This window comes from Erpetoichthys calabaricus, chromosome 3 (genome assembly GCF_900747795.2).
Source record: "Erpetoichthys calabaricus chromosome 3, fErpCal1.3, whole genome shotgun sequence".
In the NCBI taxonomy this organism is placed as follows: Eukaryota; Metazoa; Chordata; class Cladistia; order Polypteriformes; family Polypteridae; genus Erpetoichthys; species Erpetoichthys calabaricus.
Window position 1 is genome coordinate 44,167,396 of NC_041396.2, and position 27,080 is coordinate 44,194,475.

Below are 27,080 nucleotides of genomic sequence, written 5' to 3' on the forward strand. Positions count from 1 at the left end.
ATAATTGCTAGACTATCATAGTCACTATAATTAACTCTAGCTAACAACATGCATTTTTGTTTGAAGAGCATTTAAAATAAACTTAGGATTATAAAACTTACAAAGTAAAAAAGAAACACTATAGCTTTTCAATATGAGACAGTGCAGAGTGAGTGGAAAAGCAGACAATATTTTCATCTACATAAAGATGTATCTTGCAATCTGCTCCTGTTAAACCATTATCATCCATACAGATTGTGAAGAAGACTGGACCCAGCATTGACCCTTGTGGCATGCTATTAGTTACTGGCAGAAATTCAAATTTAATGTTCCTTGTTTCAAAAAATTGCTGCCTATCTGAGAGATTATTCCGAAGCCATTCAGTAGCATTTTGACCAAAGCCAAAGTTATGTAATAATCCTAACAAGCAATAAATGATCAACTATACCAAATGCTTATAACAGATCAATAAAATAGCAGCATAATGTTTCCTTCTGTCTAAAGCAGTAATAATAACACTTCATAAAAGCAGCAACAGTACTATGCTTTTGTCAGAAACCAGTTCAATAAGGGCTCAGGACAGGGCACTCTGAAAGAAATGATTTAGGCCAATCATTCACTAAAAATTCTACATTTTTTGGCCACACATGACAATTTGAAAATTAATCAGTAATAATTGAGATCACAAGTTTCGTACCCCTTATGAAGTTGCATGAACAGACTGACAAAGATTAAGAAATCAGATGAAAAAGAAAGCAAAACTATTTGCTAAATATTCAACAGTAACTAGAGTATTATTTAAAAAGGACCAGGTTTATCCTAAGGTTAATATTTCGTAATACCTCTACAGCAACACAAGCAGAGAAAAGACGAAGAGGGAAATGAGGTAAATGGCACATACAGCAAACATGGTTTGGTAGAAATAACGAGACAGACTTTTTATTAAACGTTATCAAATAAATAATCAGCACCAGCCCAAGCTAAGCAATTCTCATTCTGGTCGCATATCAAAAAGTCATCAAACACAATAGAAGTGAAAGACTTATTATTAACAGAATTAACTGCCTTACATAATTTGACTGGAGTTGTATAAGACCTGGAAATTTAAAATAGCTAATAATTTTTGTTTTCTCATGGATGGTGTACACTTTTTTCAAAGCTTCCTAAATGCAACCAGTTTAGCTCTTTAGTCCATCCAGGCTTTAATTGATGCATTGATCAGAGATGAAATTTTTGTCAAAAATAAAGGACTTGGTCTGTAATGTATTCTAAAATCTTCAAAGATACAGTATATGCTTGTCAACCACAAAAAGAAAAGTCTTACTGAAATGTTCAGGTGCTAATTCAATATCCCAAATTTCAGAAGTGTAGTGAATATCTCTGAAAAGGCATTCTTATTAAAAATTTAATTTAACCATCACCTGAGAAAATTTGTTTGGTCTCTTACCAATTCTCCTAATGACCCATTACTGGATAGTAATCAATAAAACCAAGGTCAAAGACACAGTTATCTGAAGTGTTAATTTTGTCATGTAATGAGCTAGTAAGGTTCTTTCCCCTACACTTTTTTTATTATTTATAGCTGTGACAAAAAAAATGTTTTATACACCATGCTTTACTTTTGCTTATCTTCATTTTCAGGCATTATAACACAATATCATGCAGAATTTTGAAGTCACGTTCGCTCTTTTTCATTTTGAGCAGCAGTGCAGCCAGTCTCCTTTGCAGAGAGCAGAATTTTTCCTTGTTTTAGTTCAAAATTAGACAAGGGTCCCTACCTGCGACTCCAGCTGCTCCGACCATGAAAAGTAACCCAAGCAAAACTGCATTGAGCAAATCCATCTGGACGGTGGATCGGAATGCACAAGGCGCTCTGACTTTAGTCACTGTCTTTCAGAGGAGTTTCCTGTTTACCCCAAGTGTGCAAATGATGAAATCTCAAAGTGAAATGAAACTTGGAGAAACTGCTGCAGTTGCATGCTGACACTCCTACAAATGGAAAATGTCAAGTGCACTCTGTGGCTTACCACAGTGTATCTCTGAAGCAGAACAAAATGTAATATTAAAAGAAATTGATGAATTAGGAAAAACTTTAAAATTACTACTTTCAGAGAAGCACTGATTAGACAAACCATAAACAATTTAAATGATGTCCGAAAATGGTGCCCATTTCTATGCCACTTCTAAGATGGCTGCACTTTCAGAGTGATGAAGAACGATAATCACAACCCTCATGCCGGAGAATTAGAAGAAATTATCAAAGGCTAATTACTGTGTTTTTATTCAAATACTGACTGATTTGTTTTTTATAATTGAATGTTTTTGAAGTAGAAAAATGAAAACAATAGACAAAAAATGAATTTATAAATAAAACTAGCCATACATCTCAATGTTGCCCTAAAAGTTAAAAAGAAAAAAAAGTAGGGAAGTGCTGTGGTTACTGGTGCTCCAGATGCAAAAGTTCTGTACCTCCTACAGTTTGTTTTATTAAGTAAGGCAATATACAGTGGAAAAAAAAGTATGTGGACCCTTTGAAAATAACTGCATTTATACACGCATTTGTCTTAAAATATCGTCTGATCTTCATCTAAGTTACAACAATGAACAAACACAGTTTGATTTAACTAATAACATACACGTTATTATAATGTTCTTGTACGTATTGAATATATCATTCAAATTTTCATGGTGTAGTTTGGAAAAGGTATATGAGTCCCTAGGCCGATGACTTCAATGACAGCTAACTGGAGTCAGGAGCTGGTAAACCGGGCGTTCAGTCACTGGTGTGAGATTGGAGGTGTGGTTTAAAGATATTTTGACCTATTAAAACAGACTCAAACATGTTGAGGTTGCTATTCACAAGAAACATTTGCTGATGTATAGCATGCCCTGCAAAAAAGAGATCTTGGAAGATTTACAATCAAGAATTGTTGATTTGCGTAAAGCTGGAATTGGTAGTAATTTCAAAGTGTTTAGATATTCATTAGTCCACAGTTAGACAAACTGTGTATCAATCGAGATGATTTAGCACTGTGACTACTGCTCACCCTAGAAGCGGGAGCTCAGCCAAGATGACTTGAAAGGCACAACACAGAATGCACAATGAGGTAAAAAAAGAACCCGAAGAGTAACAGCTAATGTATTGAAGGAGTCATTAGGACAGGTTAGCATCTCTGTCAGTGAGTCTACCATACACAAAACATTGAACAGCTATGGCGTCCTGAAGTTCACAACCTTGAAACTCCACAGCACTATTATGAAATGTTATGTGACTGATGAAACTGAGATTGAATCATTGAGATAGAGAAAACAGTAGTACATATGACATAAAAAAGGCACTGCATCCCATCATGATATCATCATCCGAATGGTGAAGTATGGTGGAGGGAGCATTATAATTTGTGGCTCTGCTGCTGCCTCGGGGGCCTGGAAAACTTGCCATCATCAAGGGGAATATTATTTTCCACGTTTATCAAGGTATCCTACAGGATATTATCAGGGTGGCTGTGCATCAGCTGGAGCACACTAGAAGTTGGATGATGCAGTTGGACAATGACCCCAAATATCGAAGAAAATCTACTACAGAATTTACTTCAAAAATCTGTCATTTTGGAGTGGCCGGTCAGAGCATACACCTTAATCCAAAGGAGATGCTGTGGAATAACCTCAAGAGAGGTTTGATTTGAATGTTTAAAAGTCATGCAGGTCTGATCTGCAGCTACTGGAAGCGTTTGTATAGAGATTATTGCTGCCAAAGGAGGTTCAACCAGTTATTGAATTCAAGGGTTCACTTTTTCCACAGCACACTACAGTATGAATATTTGATTGGTCTGTTCAATAATGTCATGAAACATTATAATTGTTTTTTTATTATTAGCTTAGGTGTATTGTGTTTGTCAGCATTTGTGACTTAGATGAAGATCAGATCACACTTTATCACCAGTTAAAGAAGGAAAACCAGGGTCTTCCAAAAGGTTAACAAACTTTTTTCTTGCCACTGTACTGTACAAACCATTGATGGGTTAGACCACAGCACTGTAACTTAACAGTCTGCACAGCTGTTCCGCAGCTCCAGGGGCCTCATGTATAATGGCGTGCTTAGAACTCACACTATAACATGGCGTAAACACAAAAGCGGAAATGTTCGTACGCACAAAAAAAATCCAGATGCATAAATCTGTGCGAACGCCAACTTCCACATTCTTCTGCTACATAAATCCCAGTCAGCGTGAAAAGTAACACACGTGCACGCGCCTGCTGTTCCTCCCCAACTTCTCCCAGAATTACGCCTCTTTGAATATGCAAATCAATATAAATAGCCCTTAAACTCAGCCTTCTGTGAAAAGACAATGGCAAGAGCACAAGGGAAAATAGAAGAATTTCAACGAATACCAAGTGGAGGCAAGAAAAAACTTACTATTTGTTGGTTTAAACAGTAGTATAAACAACAAAAGGAAGTTGATCGAGTGACATAGCGTGTTGGAGAAACTCAAAAGCTAAAGTTCACAAAGTCGCACAGTGCCTGAAATAAAAAAAGAAGTTGTCATATATCAAAGTCGCTGTGAAAAGGCAAGTCATAGCCCACCGTCTGAGTGTCATATGAAAGCTTATTAGGGTACAGAGAAAAAAAAAGGCACACAGTGGGGAAAAAAGAACGAAATGTCAACTTTAATCTCGAAATTTCCACTTTAATCACGTAGTTTATTTTGTCATTAAAGTAGAACATCATAAACTTCATCTTAAAATTGTTTAATTTACTAGTTTCTCAAATCCCATCTTAACTAAAGTAGCACGTTAAATGCTTTGTTTTGTATTTGATCTTCTATGTGCTCTATGTGTGTGAATCACTACATGCTTCCGGGCTTTCTCTTCCTCCGACAGGACACAGAATCCGTTACATTTGTAATATTACAGCTCTTTGAATAATTAAAATACTGAGATGTATACGTGATATAATTTTCATGATGATAGGAGTTAAAGTATGTTATTAAACATGGGAACATGATGGCGCAGTGATTGTTCATGTCTCACGCAAGATGTTTGCTGCGCCATGCACGACCTTCGACGAAATACTTTATTGTAGCAGTACTGTCTCTTTCAAACGTACTAACCCCCAATTCCTGTCCTTACTTTTCTTTCACCAAATACCCAATTGCCACACAATCAGCTCTGTAATAGACATTAAGCCATCTGTAAGCTTAGAGCGCCGATTCTTCAAAACTTTTAAGGAACATTGAAATATCTTTGTAGTACATGTTTAATTATTCTATCCTTCCAGTGTTACGTCAGCACCAGGAAGAATACAGTGCAAGGCAGGAACAGTCCCTGAACTAGCTAGCGCTGCGGCACTGTGTCTTCACATGTTTAATTATTAACAATAGACATGCAGGTGATGGGTGTAACAGAACAAGATGCAGAGGACAGAAAGATTTGGAAGAAGATGATCCGCTGTGGCAACCCCTAACGGGAGCAGCCAAAAGAAGAAGAAGAAGATAGATTATTTAAATGAAGTTAAAGTTTTATCTGTATAATATAATAAACACATTTTGCTGCATTTCATCTTAAAAATGATATCGTCATCATATGTAAATATGATTTATAAAGTGGCGCAGGTTGTGCCATATTATAGCTGTAGTGCAAATTTACAGTGAGGTAATTGTACTTATAAGTACAAACAGTTCTACAAGGAGCACTTGATGGACTGATTGAATGCGTTTATAGTTCTTGGGATGAAACAGTTTCTGAACCATGAGGTCAGTACAGGAAAGGGCCTGAAGCGTTTGTCATGCGAGAGCAGTTTAAATAGGCAGCATGGCTGAGGCATCGTGTGCTTGATGCTGTATCTCGATAATTCTCTTTCTGATCAGCTGCTGTAGATCTGTGATTCCCCACTCAGATACAGTGATATAAATACTCCGAGTGGTGCAGTGAGAGTAATATGGAAAAAGATGATCCAATGTGGCAACCCCTAACGGGAGCAGCTGAAAGAAGAAAAAGAAGGTGCAGTGAGAGTAACAACGCTAAAACAGCTATGGTATTTGGAATACTTTGGCAATTCCCTGGACCATTATATTGTTACAGGTTAATTACAATCAGATGCCTTAAACTAATAAACAATATGCAGTTTCAGTGTATATGATAAAGCCACGTCAGGGATGTGGATCTAAAAAAGAAAGGGTAACCACACAGGAACAGTAGCACTGCTTTGATGCCGGGTGCCACCAGTTTGCAAAACCAAGTGGAGAACTTACGTATGCCAGGGTTGGAGCTACCGTGAAAATGTGCGTGGCTTTACGGCAAGTTTAAGTTTTATACATCGCGATTTGAGAGTGGAAATGTTCGTACACAACATTTTTGTGTGTACGCACCATTTATACATGAGGCCCCAGGTGAACAAGTTTGAACTCTGGCATTGTTACCATCTTCTTGAAATATACACATTCTCTTAATATTTCTCTGGAGTTGTTCCTACCTCCTTAGGTTAACCGGCAGCTCTAATTTACCCTGTGTTCCAGTGTGATAACTCTGGTCTCCCATGACCCTATAAGTGAATTACGGAACTAGATGGGTTAAATCATGTACTTACTTAAGGGGCTATGTCGGTTTCTAATATAGTAGTAGCATTATTACCATGTGTACAGTAGATTTCTTTCTTGGCACTACATCCCATGGCTGTTAGGTTGGTTGATTATGTTTAATTTGTCTCAAGTGAGTATGGGTACATTTGTGTTCTTCCCTGAAACTGTTAAGATAGGCTGTATCCCCCTATGACCCTAAAATGAAATGACTAGATTCAGGAATGTGATGTTGTTACAATGCTTTAACTTTGTTGTACAATTTGGCTTAGTCTTTTTGGTAGTACAAACTCTTACCTTAACCTCAGCTTGCTTAATGTATTCAGCATTAAATAGTGTTTATCTTATCTAGCCACCCTAGATATGAAAAGTCTGGAGGAAAATCTCCTCAATCAATAATTTTCTGGTTGAATTGACCTTCTAACTTCTAGTGTCCCAAGGATATTTAGGTTACAATCGTTCTCGTGCTGATGCCTTTTGAAGATTTGTGTGCTGTTAACTAAACCCATCGTTGGGACACAAAACAATAACTTAGGCCATCAGGGAGTCTTTTCCTTTGTCTACACTTGTGGTTCACAAGTGCAGTTGCTGACACTAAGTGGCATGTGTTTATCGCAACCAACCTCTGCTTTTACCTAGAATGTTTTCTTATTTAAGCACACTGTCATTTATCTGTTAAGCACATGCCAGTTAACTATGGTTTTTAGTGGTGGGCTGGCGAAGCCCCATGATGTTTTTGAGGTTTCTTCCTGATTGTGCCAGAAAAAGAGGTGCAGCTTAAAAAATAGCAATGGTTTACTAGTAAAAACAATGAGCCTTTGTTGATTGTGTAGTTTCAATCGGACAGGTGGACTAAGACCCTAAGAATGCTCTGTGTGTTCAATTTTGTCTCATGATAATCATATTATCATTAAAATGCTGCAATAAATGTGCATGTTAGTAGGGGTAACAATTTACTACAATAAAATAATGATTAAAATGTGTTGAATTTAAGATGAAATTTGTTGTCATCACAGCAATTATTATGAATATTGTAGTGCCACACTAGTGCTTACCAAAAGGATTCTTATTCTTTTTGGTAGCTCGCTATCCTTTGGATGGGTCACTGTATTTTTGTGAATTTCCCTTTGGGATTAATAAAGTATCTATCTATCTATCTATCTATCTATCTATCTATCTATCTATCTATCTATCTATCTATCTATCTATCTATCTATCTATCTATCTATCTATCTATCTATCTATCTATCTATCTATCTATCTTATATCTGTAGCTACAATACTTGGAATTCCTATGTAACGTTGGCAGGCTTGCTGTTTATACAGGCAACCCTGTTGCTTCCACTGAAGCAGTTTATTTGCATGATGGGATGCCAGTTCATTCTGTTATTGATGTAAAGTGCAAGAATCCATTGTCATTCTGAGCCAGCGAGCACTGGCGCAACGCTATAATACATTATAAGCCACCACTGATTCAAAATTATGTGACATTTTTTTCATGTCAGGGGATTTTTGCTGTGACACAATGTGGAAGATTAATATTTTTCCATCATTGTTTGGGAAATAAATGTACTAAGGAGCAAAAAGAATCATGACAGGGTTTAGGTAATGTGCTTGTGGACTTGGGCATATATAAGGGGGATTAGAGAGTTTGCCTATAGTGGGCTAGAACAGTGCTTCCCAAACTCGGTCCTGGGGGACCTGCTGTGACTGCAGATTTTTGTTCCAACCAGCTTCTGTTTTTAATTGGACTCCTGGGCTAATTAAGTGAACTGTTATTACCCAAGTTCTGTGTTTTGGGAATAATATAGAAATTAGAAAACTAAGCTTAGTAAAAAAAAAATATATATAATTATTATATATTTATATATATATATATATATATATATATATATATATATATATATATATATATCCATCCATCCATTTTCCAACCCGCTGAATCCGAACAGGGTTACGGGGGTCTGCCGGAGCCAATCCCAGCCAACACAGGGCACAAAGCAGGAAACAATCCTGGGCAGGGTGCCAACCCACCGCAGGACACACACAAACACACACACACACCAAGCACACACTAGGGCCAATTTAGAATCGCCAATCCACCTAACCTGCATGTCTTTGGACTGTGGGAGGAAACCGGAGCCCCCGGAGGAAACCCACACAGACACGGGGAGAACATGCAAACTCCACACAGGGAGGACCCGGGAATCGAACCCAGGTCCCCAGATCTCCCAACTGCGAGGCAGCAGCGCTACCCACTGCGCCACCGTGCCGCCTATATATATATATATATTTATATATTATATATAATTATATATTAAAATGTACCAAGCAGTTATATTGGAATAATATATTTTTTTTCTTTTTAACAATATTTTCATCTTGATTTTTATTCTACTTTTCCAGGTGATCTATTTGTTTAATTAATCCATTATTTACTAATTAGTGGGTCTGATGCTAAAGTAGGTGCAGCCTTTAATTATTCAGTGTTGTTTGCCTGGGTGTCTGTGCTGCTCATTTTTAATTGTCATTAATAAGATACAGTACAGAGTAATGGGGATTGTGGAAGAGAGGTGAAAAAGAGAGTGCAGACAGGGTGGAATGGGTGGAGAAGAGTGTCAGGAGTGATTTGTCACAGATGGATATCAGCGAGAGTGAAAGGGAAGGTCTACAGGACAGTAGTGAGACCAGCTATGTTATATGGGTTGGAGACGGTGGCACTGGCCAGAAAGTGGGAGGCAGAGCTGGACGTAGCAGAGTTAAAGATGCTAAGATTTGCATTGGGTTTGACGAGGGTGGATAGGATTAGAAATGAGGACATTAGAGGGTCAGCTCAAGTTGGACAGTTGGGAGACAAAGTCAGAGAGGCATGATTGCATTGGTTTGGACATGTACAGAGGAGAGATGCTGGGTATATTGGGAGAAGGATGCTAAGGACAGAGCTGCCAGGGAAGAGGAAAAGAGAAAGGCCTAAGAGAAGGTTTATGGATGTAGTGAGAGAGGACATGCAGGTGAAGGAAGTCACAGAGCAAGATGCAGAGGACAGAAAGATATGGAAGAAGATGATCCGCTGTGGCAACCCCTAACGGGAGCAGCTGAAAGAAGAAGAAGATACAATGTAAGGGGAAAACTGCACAGAGAAAGGGTGAAATATAATGAAATCAACAAAAGAGTGTTAAGCATTTAAATCTATAGCAAAAGCAGAAATATTTCTAAATGTATTATATATGCAAAAAATCAGGCTGCTCTGCTTTTCTGAACGTAGAATAAAAGAAAATAAAAAAAAATACCAGCTAATTAATTTAGATCAGTGTTATCAGGTGTTGCCACTGATTATGATTCTGTTTGGAACAAAAACCTGCAGCCACAGTGAGTCCCCAGGACCAAGTTTGGGAAGCACTGGGCTAGAGTGTTAATGAAACATTGTAAGTTCCAGTGCAGAAGAACAGTATAGCATGCTATTTACTTATTTTTGGATAACAGGTTCCACACACACACACACACACACTTTAGTCTGAACACACACCAGAATTACTAATAACCAAGAAAATTAAAAAGAAAGAAATCTCCTGACTTGACAGTCCCAGTCACAGTGAGGCATTACACATGCATATTGCTGTGGGTATAAAGGAGCCCCCGTAGTGTTTCTTGACACACTTCTGAATAATTCATTGGCTGAAAGTCCTCAGTGTTAGTGTGTCAGAGAGAGGATGTGTAGCATTATTCATAATGACACTCAGTTTGTTTTAATTCTCTCCTTCGCTACGACCTCCAGGGGGTCCACAATGTGTCCCATAACTGAGCCTACCCTTTTAATTAGCTTGTTGATTCAGTGAAGTGATGTCACCAGCCCAGCACACCACAGTGTAGAAAATCACACTGGCATCACAGAGTTGGATGTCACTTCCCACATTAAAGGAATGCAGTCTCATAAGGAAGAAGAGCCTACTCTGCCCTTTCTTCTCTAGTTCCTCTGTGTTCTGAGACCAGTTCAACCTGTCATTAATGTGGACCCCCAAGAAATTGGAGGAGTGGACCACCTATACACCCACTCCTTGAATATTGACCAGACAGAGGCTTTCTGGTGTGGTTAAAGTTAATAACCAGTTTCTTGGTTTTTGCTGATGTTAAGATGCAGACAGTTCACTTTGCACCAAGAAACAAAGTTCTCTACCTGACTCCTCTGTCTCATTCTCATTATTATTAGATAGATAGATAGATAAATAGATAGATAGATAGATAGATAGATAGATAGATAGATAGATAGATAGATAGATAGATAGATAGATAGATAGATAGATAGATAGATAGATAGATAGATAGATAGATACTTTATTAATCCCAAGGGGAAATTCACATACTCCAGCAGCAACATGCTGATAAAGAAACAGTAAATAAAAAATGCAGGTAAAACAGACAATAACTTTGTATAAAATAGATAAAAAGGTAGAAAGATAAAGTCGTACACGGAGCTGCTGGAAAGGCTGCCACTTGCGGTGGCTATTACACCCCATAAGTGCAGAATCATCTGAAAATTTCTGCAAGTGACATGACCTGGTGTTTTACATATAGTCTGAGGTGTACAGACTAAGGGGATAAGGAGACAGGGCTGTTCCTTGTGGTGTTCCAGTGTTGCTCACATCTGTATCAGAAACACAGTCCTTGAGTCTCACTGTGGTCTGCCTGACAGATAGTCCATTATCCAGGACGCCATAGGTTCATCCACCTGTATATCTCCGAGTTTACTACTTAACATTGATAGCTGGATGGTATTGAAGGCACTGGAGAAATCAATCAAAATAATCCCCACAATGCTGCCAGCTTTGTCCAGGTGAGATCAAGCCTTGTTGAGTAAACAGATAATTTCATCCTCCACTGCAATCTTTGTCCGATAGACAAACTACTATGGGTCCAGGTGGTCTACCACAAGAGGACTAATAAAGACCAGGACCAGTCTCTCAAATGTCTTCATGATGTGAGACGCAGTTTACATTTACTTATTTGGCTGATGCCTTTATCCAAGGAAACTTACAATATTTATGATACACAGGCAGGTCAAGTGACTAGCTCAGAGTCACACAGCATCAGTAGCAGCATTTGAACCCAGAACCTCGGGGTTTGAAGTCCAAAGCCTTAACCACCAAACCACACCACCCTTTAGCAGCAGGAGATTCAGAGCAAAGCTTTCAAGAAGTCAGACTGCCACTAGTGCTCCAGTGACGTTCAAAGATTCAGCCATCATTAGTCAGATGGTAAAGAAGCTTCGATACAAGTTTTGATATGTTGTTTCGACAAAAATGTGCTTGATTAAAGTGATGTACGCTTCAAAGCCTTTGTGTTAAATGTCCCATTCCTAAGAATTTTCTTTTCCTGTCCTGCCTAGTCTCTATTTTGCCTGGGTTTTCTGACCCATACACAGGCATCTGACCGTGCCTGCATATTTGGGATAACTTCTAATAAATACAACAGGAGAAGAGAACATCCAGATGTACACTTTGAGCATTGAATGTTATTTTTCTGCTCTTGTATTTTACAAACAAAATGACACCTACGTAATTGGTGATTCTATATCATGGTATTGTTCTGATAATAAGGGTCTCATCTATGGGCTGAAAAGTTCCTTTTCCAATTTTTTCAAACAGGTAAGACATTTCTCAGCTTTAATATTAAAACCTAAATTAAACACTAAAGCTGATTAGCAGGCCAGAATGGGCAAAGTTTATATTTTGATCCTTCATTATTACTAAAGACCTCCAGATCTGGTGCCCGCTTCAGTGATCACCTCTTCACAGCTGGCTGCCCATCCCTCAGCTATCACTGTGCACAACTTGAAGATTCTACAGGCCACTGTGCTAGAGAGCGACATGATTTAAATGTCTGCTTATTATTGTTTCAGCTGTCTTCTGTAGTTGGTGGTGTGAATGTTTAGCACTGAACAATGGTGCCATTTCATTTCTGTAATGCTAGCACAGAAACTTAATACCCAAACAACAAGGAAAAATAAAAGCTGCTTAAACCTCCCAGCAAAGGTCAAAGGGTACAAGGCACAGAGAATCATTTGGAAACAGTTAGAAGAGCTTAGCATTCTGGCGCTACAAAAGTCAAGGGCCAGCAAATGGTGGAGCAGCAAAACAAGTGAAAATGAGCCAACAATATTCTCTCTAACATTATCTTAATAAACTCATCCATACATTTTAATATCTGAAATGAAACCAAAAAAAAATGAGATTTAATCTGAAGTCTTGCAATGGAAACTTCTGGTTGTTTTTTATTTTGTTATCACCCAACTCTCTCTACCAAAGCAGCTACTGTTTTTTTTTTTTTTGCTTTTGCTGTCAGCCTGAGAATCGCCTCATATCTCTCTACTTGCTACACAATGTCTCCCTAAGCACAGGGGTCTAGGAGCCGAAAACCAATCCTGCCTGCAGAAGACTTGACTCGATTTCTGCCTCAATGGGATTCCAATCCATCAACAGGCTTGGTGATTAGAATAAAAAGTACATGAAGAGAACAAGAAGAGAGCTCTGCAGTACTGTATACGGAATAATTGTGAGCTTTATTCTTTTTACTGCCTAAATTCATACTGAAAGATAAATATTTAATGTCAGTGTTACTATGCAGAAGTACATTTACTGGCTTATGAAATCATAATCTAGAACAGATTTCTTGTTGTGGCATTTTGGCAAAATTATTTCCTCTTAGCTACACTCATGAATTCATAAGAAAGGTAGCATAACATTTTTCTTCCATAAAACCTTAATCAATTGAATTTTGTATTTTGTCTACATCTTGTTTCCCTTAAGAAAAAACCTATCATGCTAATGCCACCGTTTCTGATTTTTGAAAAGCCACTGGCACATCCTTCCACATATTTTGGAGCTGCACCTGTCTGTTCCCTTTGGGTTTCTTTTCTCTAAAAATATTTCAGTCATACTTTAGTTTAAATATCCATTATACAGCAGTTGTTGATAGTATACAAACACTTTAATAACCATTCTACAAACAATATTAAATTATAATTAAAAATAATGAAACTTGTGAAATCTGTTACTGCCGTTTTTTATTCATATCATGTTAAAAAGAACATGCCGACTGTTAATAGTTGCTTATAATAGATACATATACCAAAGATTTTTACAGATACTTCTCTCTTTCTAAAAAGTAAATTTTGTACAAATGTTTTTTTTTTTTTTTACACAATGAAGCATAAATATGTGGAAGAAGTGACCAAAAAGAGTGGTAGACAGTGGGACTTTAGGGACCTTCAACACTCAACTTGATGCTATTTTGGAGGTATTAGGCATTACGTTGGCTAAGTTGTTGTGTTGAATGGCCTGTTCTCATCACAAGTGTTCCGATGTTTAAAGAAACATCAAAGCTCCTTATTTCTTTCTTTTTCTTGACTGCTCTGTTCTCACTCTCTCCTCTGTTATAGCAGAGATCTTTTACATTGGCACCACAGCTGCTTAGTTGACTGTGGTCACTCATTGTAAAAGTGTTGTGTTATGCAAGATAGCAGAAAAAAAATAACGAGGCAGATCAGGAGATAAGAGTAGTGCAATGAAAGCAAGTGTCAAAACCAAGAGCATGTAAAAGCTCAGCAACAACATGCAGCAAATATCAGTTTCTAAAGAAAGGCAAAAGTCTAATACCAGTTGATCAAAAATAAAAAAAATGATTAAAAATAATGAAGACTGTGCTTTGAGGATGACCTTTTAACCTGTCACACTGTTAGCATCAGGGTCACAACTATCCATCCATCCATCCATTTTCCAACCCGCTGAATCCAAACACAGGGTCACGGGGGTCTGCTGGAGCCAATCCCAGCCAACACAGGGCACAAGGCAGGAACCAATCCCGGGCAGGGTGCCAACCCACCGCAGGACACACACAAACACACCCACACACCAAGCACACACTAGGGACAATTTAGGAATGCCAATCCACCTAACCTGCATGTCTTTGGACTGTGGGAGGAAACCCACGCAGACACGGGGAGAACATGCAAACTCCACGCAGGGAGGACCCAGGAAGCGAACCCAGGTCTCCAGGTCTCCCAACTGTGAGGCAGCAGTGCTACCCACTGCGCCACCGTGTCACAACTAGTGATGAGCAAAACCTAAGGATTTTGCTTTGCAGTAAGTTCAGCAAATTTATTGCCAGATTAGAATCAGAATTTATTACCAGATCTTCTGCCTTCCAGTATTAGGAACTTCAGCCTTGGTTTTATATCTCCTAGTCCTCTTCTTATTTATCTCTCTCCAATGCAGAACATCTATAATTAGGTCCAGGAGTTTTGCTTTTTGATATTTTTTAGTAAATGTAGTACTCCTTTAACTTTACACTTTATCCATTTGTATGTGTTATTATAGGGCTTTTTAATTTTTTTCACCTGTTTATTTGAATCTTTTGCAGCACATTGTGATATCATGGAGATTTTTAAGGTGCATATTCTGTATATTATCTAATTTTTGTTTTCACGGTTTTAAATAAGTTAAATATATCATAGCGGTCTTCTGTAACAGCACTTTGGCGCTTGCAGGTGTCGCCATTTTGTTGCACGTTGCCATGCTACAATTAAAATGTCGTAATATCTCGGGTCAAACATACAAAGTTTGTCGAGGACATTTCCTGTTCATCTGAGTCTATAAGATTCAAAGTAAAGTACGTTTATTTAAAGTTATTTGGTTTGCACATGATTTCTTTTTGAGTTAGCATATTGGGTTTGAAATTTGGTAAATGTCTTCTGGTTTTGACTTTATGTTTCTGACTACATCTTTCTACCAGTGCCTTTTAAAATATTATTTGCTCTGCATTTGATACTATTTACTCCTAATCCTCTGATTCTTGACTGTTGTTTATTATTAGAATGCTTTATAATGACGTCTTTAAGGAGCTTCTTCAGTGTCAGAAATGGATATTTAGTTTAGCTATCTCCACCACCATGCTGTGCCACAGGATTAGCCTCCATCTTATGTAGTTGCTGGCTTGATACATACATAATGCCTAAAACAATAAGCCATAATTGAAGGTATTCAAACTTACTTTATTACAATTTTACTGCACCTGTAAATGAGAAAAAAAGACCCTATTTAGTTCAGTTCTGGCTGCTCTTCATTGACTGCTGGCTCCACTTGCAGCCCTCAATCAGTGTCCTGTGCTAAAAACTTATAAAGTTGGGGTCTGCACAATTGGTCTACTTTGAAACCAGCTGAATTTTTTTAACCTAACAATGTCCTACACTTCCTGAGTTTTTCTTTGAAATTTTGCTCTGTACGGTGTGTTAACATACTCAAACTCATTTGACAGAGTTTCACTTACTTTGAAAATGTCTGCTAAATGAAACTTATAATGAGGAGTAAGTATTTACAGATAATTACAATGCAACATTTAGTATATTCAGTTACTTCATTTGTGAAATGTGAATGTAGGCATCATCTTATTCATTTGGGTCACAATACCTCTATTTTTATAAAATTGATTTATACAAAATTGCACATGGTCACTTAGCAGAGGAAAAATAAAATAAGGAGTGCATTTTTAAGCAATCCTGGGTGATTTTATGTATTGCAGTAAGTAATGCACATGTGTACATATTTCTTTCTGATCACGTCACTTAAACTGTTTTCAAGTGCCCCTTATATTTGAAGGCTGTAGCATCCAGGCAACATGCAGTGTCACAAGCACTTAATGATTTGCAGATGCACCACAAGTAAAAACATAAAAAATATCAATAATAACCTAATAATAATTGCTCCTAAACATTTCAGCTCCTTTTCAAGATTGATTTTATGGCACTATATTTTGAGAACTTCAATTTCTTACCCAACCATCAGTTCTAGACTGAAGACAAGATGGTGGGATGATACTTCTCTTTCATAGAATGCACGTATATGTAGTTTTGATGGATCTTACACTTAAATATGACAATTGACCAAGCATCACCATTATTTTTTTTCTGCTGGCATTTATTCTTTATGTTGCTGTTGATACCATAATAATAACAACATGTAAAAAAGTGTGTACAAACAAGTAACTCCTAGAATTGTTAACCTAAGTTTAAATGTATTTTATTACTTACTTGTTTTTAATTTGAATATTATAACTTTATTTTTTTTTGCTAATTTGACAGCTGTAGTATGTGTGCAACTCAACTACGGCAATACCATCCTGCCTAGGTAAAGTAATCCAAAGTTTTGAATAGGATGAATTTAGGTTTAGACAGGGTATAGTTTTGGCTTGGTGTAGACGGGGGGGGGGGGGGGGGGGGGGGGGGGGGTTGGGGGGGGCTCAATATAATATAATTTCATGGATCCCAAATTCTCTAGTGGCATCCCTGTGCCTCCTTGTTCTGATTCAAAAGTATGTGAATGTGTTCTGCTGGCCACTCATATCTGCATTTCATTAAAAGTGAACATATTAACTGCCCCCATTTTGGAAAAAAAAGTACTAGGATGGCTGCCCCTAAGACAATGTGGCTTATTGTATCACCTGGTTAGAACCACTTTGTTAAATATTGATAACCCAAAATGGGGAACTGGGCAAACGAACCCAGCATCACCCAAAATGTACATTTGGAACATAAGTTGTTCAGCTTTTCTTCTTAAGCTAACACGTCATTTATTCAGCTTGCTCTCACTCTGTAATAACCAAATGAAAAACAACAGCTTGGACAGATTTTATATTTTAATTAGTTATTTTTAATCAAAGACATTTGTGATATATACCATTATTTAGAATGATCCAGGTTAGGGAAATCTAATGAAAGGTATAATAAAGAGTGTCGTTCTGCTTTGGCACTTCTTTTGTCTTTCATGTTTCTCTTTTCATTTTGCTTTTTGAAGATAAAACTCTGAAGAACAAGGTTGATGAAAAAAAGAAAAGAAAAAATGCTTAGTTTGCAGGAGTCGTTAATTTTCTCAAAAGTGCTTTGCAAATCGCTGTAACTAATGCATTCTGTGACTAATCTGTGAAAGGCAGACACAGGGGGCTTAGTGAGGACTTAGGATGGCATATTAACTGAGCGACTTGGGGATGCGCAGACACTTCAGAGAGATGCCGACTCCCAGCTTATCAGCCTCTGAGGTGGCATCTGCCTCACCATACTGCTTTGTCTGCTCTCTTGTGCCTCTGCATGCCAAAATGATTTGAATTCCGCATCAGCGCCTTCGAGTTATGGCCTGCCAGCAGAGAGACAGAGAGAGGGAGAGAGAAGAGAGAGAGAGTGCAAGACACAGAGAGATGAGCTACATTATGCTGGACCATCTCTAATTTCAAACCTTGTGAGTCAGCGGTGTGTTGATTACATTAGAGGGACACACAAACAAAGGAGAATAGAAACAGATGCCTCTTGTTGTGACCTTTGGGCCCTGAGCAATCTGTACTAAAATTATACAACCTGCAGTAGCGGCATGCGACATGAGGATGGTACATTGCCTAATGAGTCCTAATAATATGAAAATTATTATGCATTAAAAAATTACATATAGAGATTGAAACAGAACGGTATCTGTCACTGAATACTTATTATGCAGAAACATATAAGTTACTGAAAATTTTGACTATTTCAGTCAGGATCTTAACTGGGTTTGGAACCCTGAGTGTCCACTGACCTTTTTAAGGAATAAAAGAAACTGAGGCGAGTCAAGGTAAAACAAGGAGTTAGTGGGCCGAACTGGATGTGAGTTATATTGTTTACTAATAAGTGAACGTGGGATAATTTGACTTAAGGTTACACAGTGAGAAATAGTAAACTGGGACATTGAAGTGTCCCAGTGGTGTGAAATGACTCTAGTATTCAGAGTTCAAGATGGGGCTGCAAACTCCTGGTGTACTTTGACATTCTTGGAGGATAGAAAGGTGAGAGATAACTCAGTATGACGCAGAAAGTAAGTGTCAAAGTTTTGAGAGATCAAAATAGGGTGATATGGCCACCTAGCTTAGTCAGTGGTGATCCTTAAGTTAAAATCTCATTTTCTCTACTGGCTTTTCTGCCAGAGATAAGTTAGTGGTATTCTTCATACAATCGCAAGGACTCAGTAGTCTAGGTGAAGAATCTTGGAGTTCTACTATTTTACATACTTCCAAAGGAAACTGACACTACAGTCAGTGTTAGCATTGTATGTACCAAAACGAAGTCTTTTTAAATAAAGTCTGTTTTTATAGTGATTAGTTGTTTTGAGTTTTTGTTTGCTGGGCCATAATAATTAATTTGGTACATCATATGTGACTTCATTATTATTATCATTATCCAGTGTGCCGACTGCACAAGGTGGCAGCAGCTTTTAAGTGGAGATAGAATCAGAACATACCCCAGAAAAAAAACAAAATACAAACAAAAAAAATGAGAAGCAATCAGTCAAAACCAAAAAGACGAATAATCAGTCATACTAGTTCAGGACTTGAAACAAGAATCAGAGTCAAATTGCAAGTAAAAAATTTAAAAGAAACATGTAACCAGAGCCAAACTATTAAAGTAATACTCTGTCCAAAAATGCAATTTTTTTAATATGTTGGTTACAAGCAGAATAGAGAGAAAGAAGTTTATGACATAACAGAGGTCAATACCATTGGCAAAAAATGTGAAAATAGTAGTAGTAGTCCATTTATATAGTGCCCTTCACAGACAAAAGGTCACAGAGCGCTGAACAGCAAATACAGTACAAATACAACAGTTAAAACAAAACATAAACAAAACCAATAAAAATAACAAATAAACAAACTGGAACTATTCAGCATTGATTAAAAGCTTGTTTAAAAAGAAATATTTTTAGTTGTTTTTTAAAAGAATCAACAGACTCGGTTCCAAGTAGACCACATGGCAGGCTATTCCATAGTCTTGGTGCCACAGACTAAAAGGCACAATCCCCACAGGTTTTTAGCCGAGTGCAAGGGACAACTAGAAGGCCCTGTTGCCCAGATCTGAGAGTCCGACAAGCTGTATGGCATTGGAGCAGGCTGGTTAGGTACTCAGGAGCTTGTCCATGCAAAGCTCCGAAAGTAAGTACCAAAACTTTAAAATGAATTCTATAAAACACTGGAAGCCAGTGCAGTGTGTGCAAAATGGGGGGTGATATGATCACTGCAGCTGGCGCGAGTTAGGAGCCTGGCAGCTTCATTTTGAACTAACTGAAGACGTGAGAGAGAGGACTTGCTCAAACCCGTAAAGAGAGCATTACAATAATCAGCTGTGAGGAAATAAAAGAATGAACAAGCACCTCCAATTCTGATTTTGAAACAGCATTTCTTAGTTTGAAAGATTTCTTAAATGAAAGAAACACAAGCGGCTGATTGATCTTACGTATTCATCAAACGTCAGGGACTGGTCAAAAATAACTCCAAGGTTACGTAGACTCGACTTAATAACAGGAGAGACAGAAGATAATTTTAAACTAATCTTAGAATGAAGAACAGGAGGAGCAACAATTAGTACCTCAGTCTTTCCTGAATTCAACTGCAGGTAATTACTACTGAGCCAGTCGTTAACCTGAGACAGACAATCAACCAATGTGAGCAAAGTATTAATTTGGTTAGGCTTAAATGAAAAATAAAGCTGTATATCATCTACATATAGATGATACGAGATATCCTTAAAAGAGTTAAGAATCTGTGAAGAATCGGTGAAGAATATAAAAAGAGAAAAGTACAGGTCCAAGAACCGAGCCCTGTGGCACTCCACATGTCAAAGGAGCAGAGTCAGATGAAAAGCCAGCCACACCGACTGAGAAACTCCTATTCGACATGTAAGAGGAGAACCAGTCCAAAGCAGAGCCAGAGACACCTAACAGCTCTAATCTATTAAGATCCAATGGTCCACCGTATCAAAAGCTGCGGTAAGATCTAACAGTACAAGCACAGAGCACCGGCCTGCATCAACAGCAATTAAAAGGTCATTAAAAACTTTTAGAAAAGCTGTTTCTGTAGAATGTTGCCTCCGAAAACCAGATTGAAAAGAATCAAAGAACCACTACTCCTCTAAGAAGGCACAAAGTTGCTGTTCAACCACCTTTTCCAAAACTTTGGCAATAATAGGCAAAATATCCATGGAAAAGAGAAAAAAAAAATCATTACTAAATCGTTACTCATGTTGCATAATCCACATGTTCATTACCCAGCCATTATGCCCAAAATGTGCAAAATGCTTACTTTTTTTCTATACTATTGTCATATAGTTACTTCCTGAATCACCAGCATGCACATAAACAGGAAACCTAAAGCCTCATGGGAAGGACTTTTTGAATTGAAGACCACCTTTCCCCCTCATTTGTTGGTCAAGAGTTCCGTCAAAAAGTCATTGCATTCTATTCTGTCTAACTTTTTTCTCTCCATTTTGCATGAAAGCCTGAGATTAAAACTTTTTCTTGACCTCCACTCCAAAGTGCAAGGAGTAAGTAACAAATTAAAACAAACAACATTTTTCGATGGAGTGTTCCTTTTAATGTAAATCATAGTCAAAGCAGAGCAAGATGCAAGCAATGGACTTTGGGAGAATCCACTTGTGGACAAATGGGAAGTGCATGACTTTCATAACAATAACTCATTGATGTCACCCATTGTGCACCTCCATTTGACCCTGCACAGAAATGGCATAACAACCAATCAGCAAAAATGTTCAAAATAGCTCCAACATGTGAAAAAAGATGGTTGCAGTGGAAAGATGTTAATAATATTCAACCACGTGAAAAACACGTAAGGTGCAAAAAACAATGTGACCATGAAGGCTCTTGACATTTAAAGTCCTCAACAAGATCTCGATGATTTTTAATGGCCAAGGAAAAATTAAAGAAAAAAAATCAGAAACAAAATCCTAATCATGACAACGCACCAGCTGGGATCCATGTGTTCTGATGATGACTAGACAACTGTGGACATTTTGTGAACCCTGTAAATGTTAGGGAGTTGATAATTTGTGGTTGAATTTAACCTAAAGCAGATGAAGAATCATTTTGCTGTTACTTTGTTTTGTTCATTTTTTGACTTCCTTTTTTCTTTTTTGGAATTATGACCTTATTTATTGGTTCTTTCTGCTTTTGATAATGAAAAAGACTTGAATTTTCATGAGGCTTGTTTGAATGATTTGTAGATTGATTACATCTGTCTGATTACCTCTAGAAATTTTCCATCTCCACAACCCTTCAAAAACATAAGAAAACACACAAAACCACGTGAAAGAGTTGGGAAGCCACCCTGTATACGTGAAATTAAGTTATTAAAATCCATCATTACAAGCAGGAGTCCAAAACAAAACTGAAGAGATGAACAAAAATGGCTGTCATATATAATCAGAAAAAGGAAGTGATGCAATGGCAGAGTGGCATCTTGGGACCAGACATGACATCAGGAGTAGGTGGGTTCTTGAGACCAGAGCAGGAAGTACTGTTAGGTTATCTTCTGGGGATCAGAAGTGGTGTTAGGTTGATGGTTCATCGGTTGTTCTGCAGTAAAAGAGGAGAGACAACAACATCAACCCCTGGTCCAGTGGGAACATACACTTATTTGAGCTCATAAACTGTCTCCAAATCGCACGTATGTGACAACGTATAAAAGATACATAGTAATTAGTCATTCATTCACATTTTTAAATCATTTATTTCAATACAAGGTGAAAGGCAGCAACCAACCCTAGAAACAATATCTGCCTCTCACAATGCTCCCTGATACATCCACGTTCATTTACACCTGGCTAATTTAGAGTCATTAATTAATCTAATTTGCTTGTCTTTAAGATGTGCAAGGAAACTGGAAAACCTGAAAAGTCTTCCTTTGGACACAGAAAGAGTATACAAGCTTCACAGAGAGTATTCAGATTGTGAGTTATTAAATAACATAACATCATTCTACAGAAGGTCTTGCAACTAGATAGGTTGTTGTTTTCTTTTCAGAGGGAAAAGTATGTCAAACAAAAACCGCATTTAAGTTCATAAGAGAACCATCAGTGATATCCATAGAGCAAATGTATGGCTGTAGAAAAACAGGTGTGGGTATAAAGGTGCTGCTGTTTCAACCCTTCTGTTATTAATAACATGAAATCCTATACTGTTCCAGCACAGGTGAAAATTAATTAGAACTAGCAAGGGAAAAAACACATGATCAAACCGACTACACCTAATACTTAAACCAAAAAATCCCAGTCTTAAAATCAAACCAAAAGATTTGTTCCACAGAGATGAATAACTAAGGAGCTCACAAAAAGGTTTAGAAAGCATCCACAATATTGGGCATTGATCCTTGTGTGGTGCTGGCTTATATTTGGTTGCGTTGATGGCATCACATGACTAGACTTCTGATCGGTGTGTCATAGAAACAGAGATTCATGTCTTGGGCAACAGCACATAGAAAGAACCCAAGAAATGTCAGTAAATTTGAAATAAAATGTAATTCATTTTAAAAAAATAAATTTAAGCAACATTTGATTAAACTAAAGGACACTCTAAAAACAGGTTAATTATAATTATTTTAGAAAAAACTCGCTTTTGTTTTGGAGTGGTTATTTTATATTGAATTTTGATTAGCCATTCTGAAAAGTCAAATCTTGTTAATTAACAACATCTACCAAGCGTGGCTTCTTTTAGAAGGAAATGCTAAAGTAATTTGTTTATATAGCAGCAAATAGGAAATTGTAAAGGAGTAATGTGTGATATTTGGGATCTGGACATTTTTTTAAAAAGTAGTATTTTCATTTAACTGTTTTATTAGCATATCCAAAATATCTGAGTTAAGATAATCCTGTTTTTCAGCATCGTGTTAAATGTTGTCATGATTTGCATGAAGCCTTCCGCTGTTATGTACCTAACATTTGGAATACCTTACCGATAGAAATTTGTAATAACATTAGTAATAAAAAAACGAATGGCATTTGTCATTCCAGCAGATGGCACATCACAAACATTTATAGAAACAAAATGCATTACTACAAATGTTTGTGATATGACATCTATTGGAATGACAAATGCCACACATTGTATTAGTACAAATGTTTGCAATGCTCTCCAATCTGTTGGAATGACAGAGACATAGCAACCAGACAGATACACAGACACTTATGCTTTTATTTAGGTGGATGATTGTGGCCTTTAATATATCTTTTGCTTAGCTCCTTAAACATCATTTCTCTGTTACAATAAATGTGATTTTCCTAAGAAACTTGTGAACTGGTCACCCTGAAAGTGATGACCCGCATGCATAGAAGTAGAAGCAGACAGAGATGTAGTGGGAGCTTGGAAGGACTTGGAAGGTTGTTGAACTGACTGCATATGGGTAGATGGAGCAAAGTAAAGTGGAATTCAACACTTATCATGAAATCAATCAGCTATGAAAAGTCAGATGTCTTCAGGAGCACAAATGAAGAAAGGAGGGGGACGGAGAGGAGGAGGAGGAAAAGCAAATTCAGTGCAGATGTTATCTCCTGGATTTTTTATAATGTTGTGCTAATTTAGGGGAGATTAAGGTGGCAAGCGTGGTACAAAGCAGATATTTTTTTGAGTCAATTTCACTTTGAATGTCAAGCTCCAAAGTGGGCAAAACAAAAAGAAAAGAACTCTGCATTGTCGGCAATGTTAACATCAGACAAGCTTTACCAAGTACGTGATGGAATTTTTTTTTAAGTAAGTGGAACTTGTGGTCATATTATATTTGGCACTGAAACAGCATGTTCATAAGGTAGGAAAAGATTCCAGTCACACTTTATATTTAGGTAATACCATTCAAAATGAACTGATCAGCTCTATTGGCGAGATGATTATGGAGACCATTTATTAGTGAAAAAATAGTGTCAGCATGCTATTTTTTGGATTGCACTCCTAATCTAAGCCATAAATAACAACTCTGTATTATAATTCAAATTGTGACATTAGACGACTTACAACTCAAGCACCATTTGTGGAGTTCTTGTGGTTGCAGAAGCCATTGGAGAAAGACTGTCCTCTCCTCATTTTGAAAACACTGGAAGAGCTCAACCTCCCATTTGGTGACTGTAGGAGCAGTCTTATGACAATTAGGAAAATATGAGAGGAGCAAGGTAAGGGGTCCAAGATAGGCTTCTGGAAATTAATCCCAGGATGTTTTTTGTGTCACATGGTGTTAGCTGATCTGTTGCTAGCAAATGTGGCAAAAAGCTTCCCAGTTACCACTGCTTATGTTAGCGGTCTACAGAAATTGATAATATTCTTGTCAACCTCTACTCAGCTATAAGCTTAATCTATTTTTAAGAATCATGTCACCTTAACACCAGCGTCCTGGTGAGACACAAAATGGAAGAGTCAAAACAGTAGTTTTTTTGAGTCACCAGATGAACCTTTATGGAAGCTTTAAGTAAGGAATAAGAGGAACCCAAAAGTAGGAAAACACACAGAAAACCTCATAGAAGAACAAACAGCAGGCAGCTGAGAGGGAGAACAGTACAGGAGCTTAAGGGGACAAGATGAAAATAGCTGTAACAGTTCTTAGTGTTACCATTTAAGTTAAATCATTTAATTTTAAGATAAAAAAAGTCAAGGCAGTTTTACTCTTCCTAAAGCAAATTTTAATAATGAGGCCAGTGCAATACAAGTACTGTTGGATGTTGGACTTTTTAGATGATGGTTTGGAGGAGCCAGTTGTCTATGATGGCTACATCTGCAGGAGATGCCAGCCGATCCAGAAAATCGAGCTCAGGGTCGCTGAACTGGAGGAGGAATTGGCTGACCTGTGTTGCAGTAGAGAATTGGCGGACCTGGCCCAGGTGTCTTTTATAGTGATATGTACACTTTTAAGGTGGTGTGGGAGGAGATTCCAGACCAGACAGGTACAGATAGGTGGGTCATGGACACAAGGCGCAAGGTGAAAAGTGCACACTGTCCAGGGGCAACAACCCCTGAATTAGAAGAGTCAAACCGTTATCACGTCCTTGCGGAGCTGGATGTTGTCTCTGATGATTCTGAGGTGGTAGGCAACGGGCCACCTCAAAACCAGTTCCCAGAAAGAGAGAGATAGTGACAGTTAGGGACTCGATCATTAGGAGGATTGAAGTGCAGGTGTGCTCCAGAGACAGAGGGTCTCGCACGTTGTGTTGCCTTCCGGGTGCACAGGTGGGGGACCTCCCTGGAAGGGTGGATGGGGGGTGGATCAGATGTGGATCCAATTGTTATTGTCCATGTTGGAACAAATGACATACTGTACATAATGGTAGTCTCTCAGTTCTGTGATCCAAATTCAAAGAGTTAGGTGCCAAGCTGAGGAGCAGAACTGACAAGGTAGTCTTCTCGCGCCAGTCCAGATAAGATTAAGGAGATCTGAAGGCTTAACGCGTGGCTCAAATCGTGGTGCAGGGTATAAGGATAATAGGTTTTTGGGGCATTGGGACTCATTTTGGAACAGATGGGACCTGTTCTGCCGTGACGGGTTACATCTGAACTGGAGGGGCACCAATGTACTGGGGAGGCGTATGAGTAGGCTAGTTGAGGTTTATTTAAACTAGGGAATGTGGGGGGTTTAGGCAGAGAGTTTAGGACAGGCCAGGTTTAGATCTATACATGGAGGAACAAACAACAGTGTAGAAATAAAAATGCGTAGTAATGTAGATTCTAAGCAAACATTTAAATGTAGAAGGAGTAACACATTAAAAATAGCTTGCCTTAATGCTATAAGTATTAAAAATCAGGTAAGTGAGTTGGAGCTGTATGTATATTATAGCAATAACGGAAACCTAGCTAAATTACAAAGATGGGGATTAGTGTAACATAGAGGGATACACATTTTTAGGAAGGATAAACAGAACAGAAAAGGAGGTGGGGTTGCTGTTTATGCCAAATAGAATTTAAATGTAAGTCCTATTCAGTTGGATGATGAGCCCCATCTTAGTGAGGACATGTGGCTTCTCCTGGAAAATATTAGGAAAAGACGTCTTATTTTAGAAGTGTGTTATAGACCACACAATTCAGACAATAATTTGAATATACATCTTTTTAGTAATATCAAAAAGGCAAGTTTACAGGGAGATAGTATAGTCATGGGGGACTTTAATTATCCAAATATTAACTGGGATAACCTTGTAGATGGAGGAGCACAAGAGTTTTAGAAGTAATCAGTGACTGTTTTTTAACACAGCATGTTAAAGCACCAACACAGGGTGAAGCCTGTCTGGATTTAGTATTTTGTAATAATCAGGATAGAATTGAAGGTGTAGAGGTGATTGAACCACTAGGGTCAAGTGAGCATAATACAATACAATTATCAGTATTTTGTAAGAGTGCAGATGTAAAGACTAAAATTGTTAAGTTGAACTTTGTTAGGACTAATTTTGAGCAGATGCAGCAAAGTCTAAGTAGGATAGACTGGGATAAGCTTTTAAGTGTGGAGACAGTCGAGGAACAGTGAAACACGTTTAAAAATGCTTTACATGTAATGCAGGACAGGTATAAACCTAAATTTGGAATTAGTAGGAAATTTAAAGTTTGTAAAAAAAAAAGTAAAAATTGAGAACATGAGGGCAACCATTAAGAAGGATATCAGGGTGGCTAAAAGACAATTTGAGAGGAATATAGCAGATAA

The 27,080-nt window shown here is 37.8% G+C and overlaps 2 protein-coding genes across 4 annotated transcripts in view; one reads left to right on the top strand and one right to left on the bottom strand.

Annotated features, from left to right (window-relative positions):
* The window catches only part of LOC114647973 (polymeric immunoglobulin receptor-like), a 67,899-nt gene extending 66,011 nt beyond the window's left edge, over nucleotides 1–1,888 (bottom strand). The window contains exon 1 of one of the 2 annotated variants that reach the window (XM_028796711.2): nucleotides 1,758–1,888. In XM_028796711.2, the coding sequence (XP_028652544.2) occupies nucleotides 1,758–1,821 (64 nt within the window). In that variant the 5' untranslated portion in view covers nucleotides 1,822–1,888. The remainder of the gene's footprint in view (nucleotides 1–1,757) is intronic. The other variant, XM_051924558.1, reaches the window with a different exon arrangement.
* Nucleotides 1–27,080, top strand: part of optc (opticin) — a 134,344-nt gene that overhangs the window by 44,303 nt on the left and 62,961 nt on the right. Inside the window, exon 1 of one of the 2 annotated variants that reach the window (XM_028796712.2) lies at nucleotides 12,899–13,103. The exons of the other annotated variant lie outside the window; for it this stretch is intronic. The gene's annotated coding sequence lies outside the window, so the exon portion shown is untranslated. Of the gene's footprint in view, nucleotides 1–12,898; nucleotides 13,104–27,080 lie in introns of those variants that run through there. 2 annotated transcript variants of the gene reach the window in all.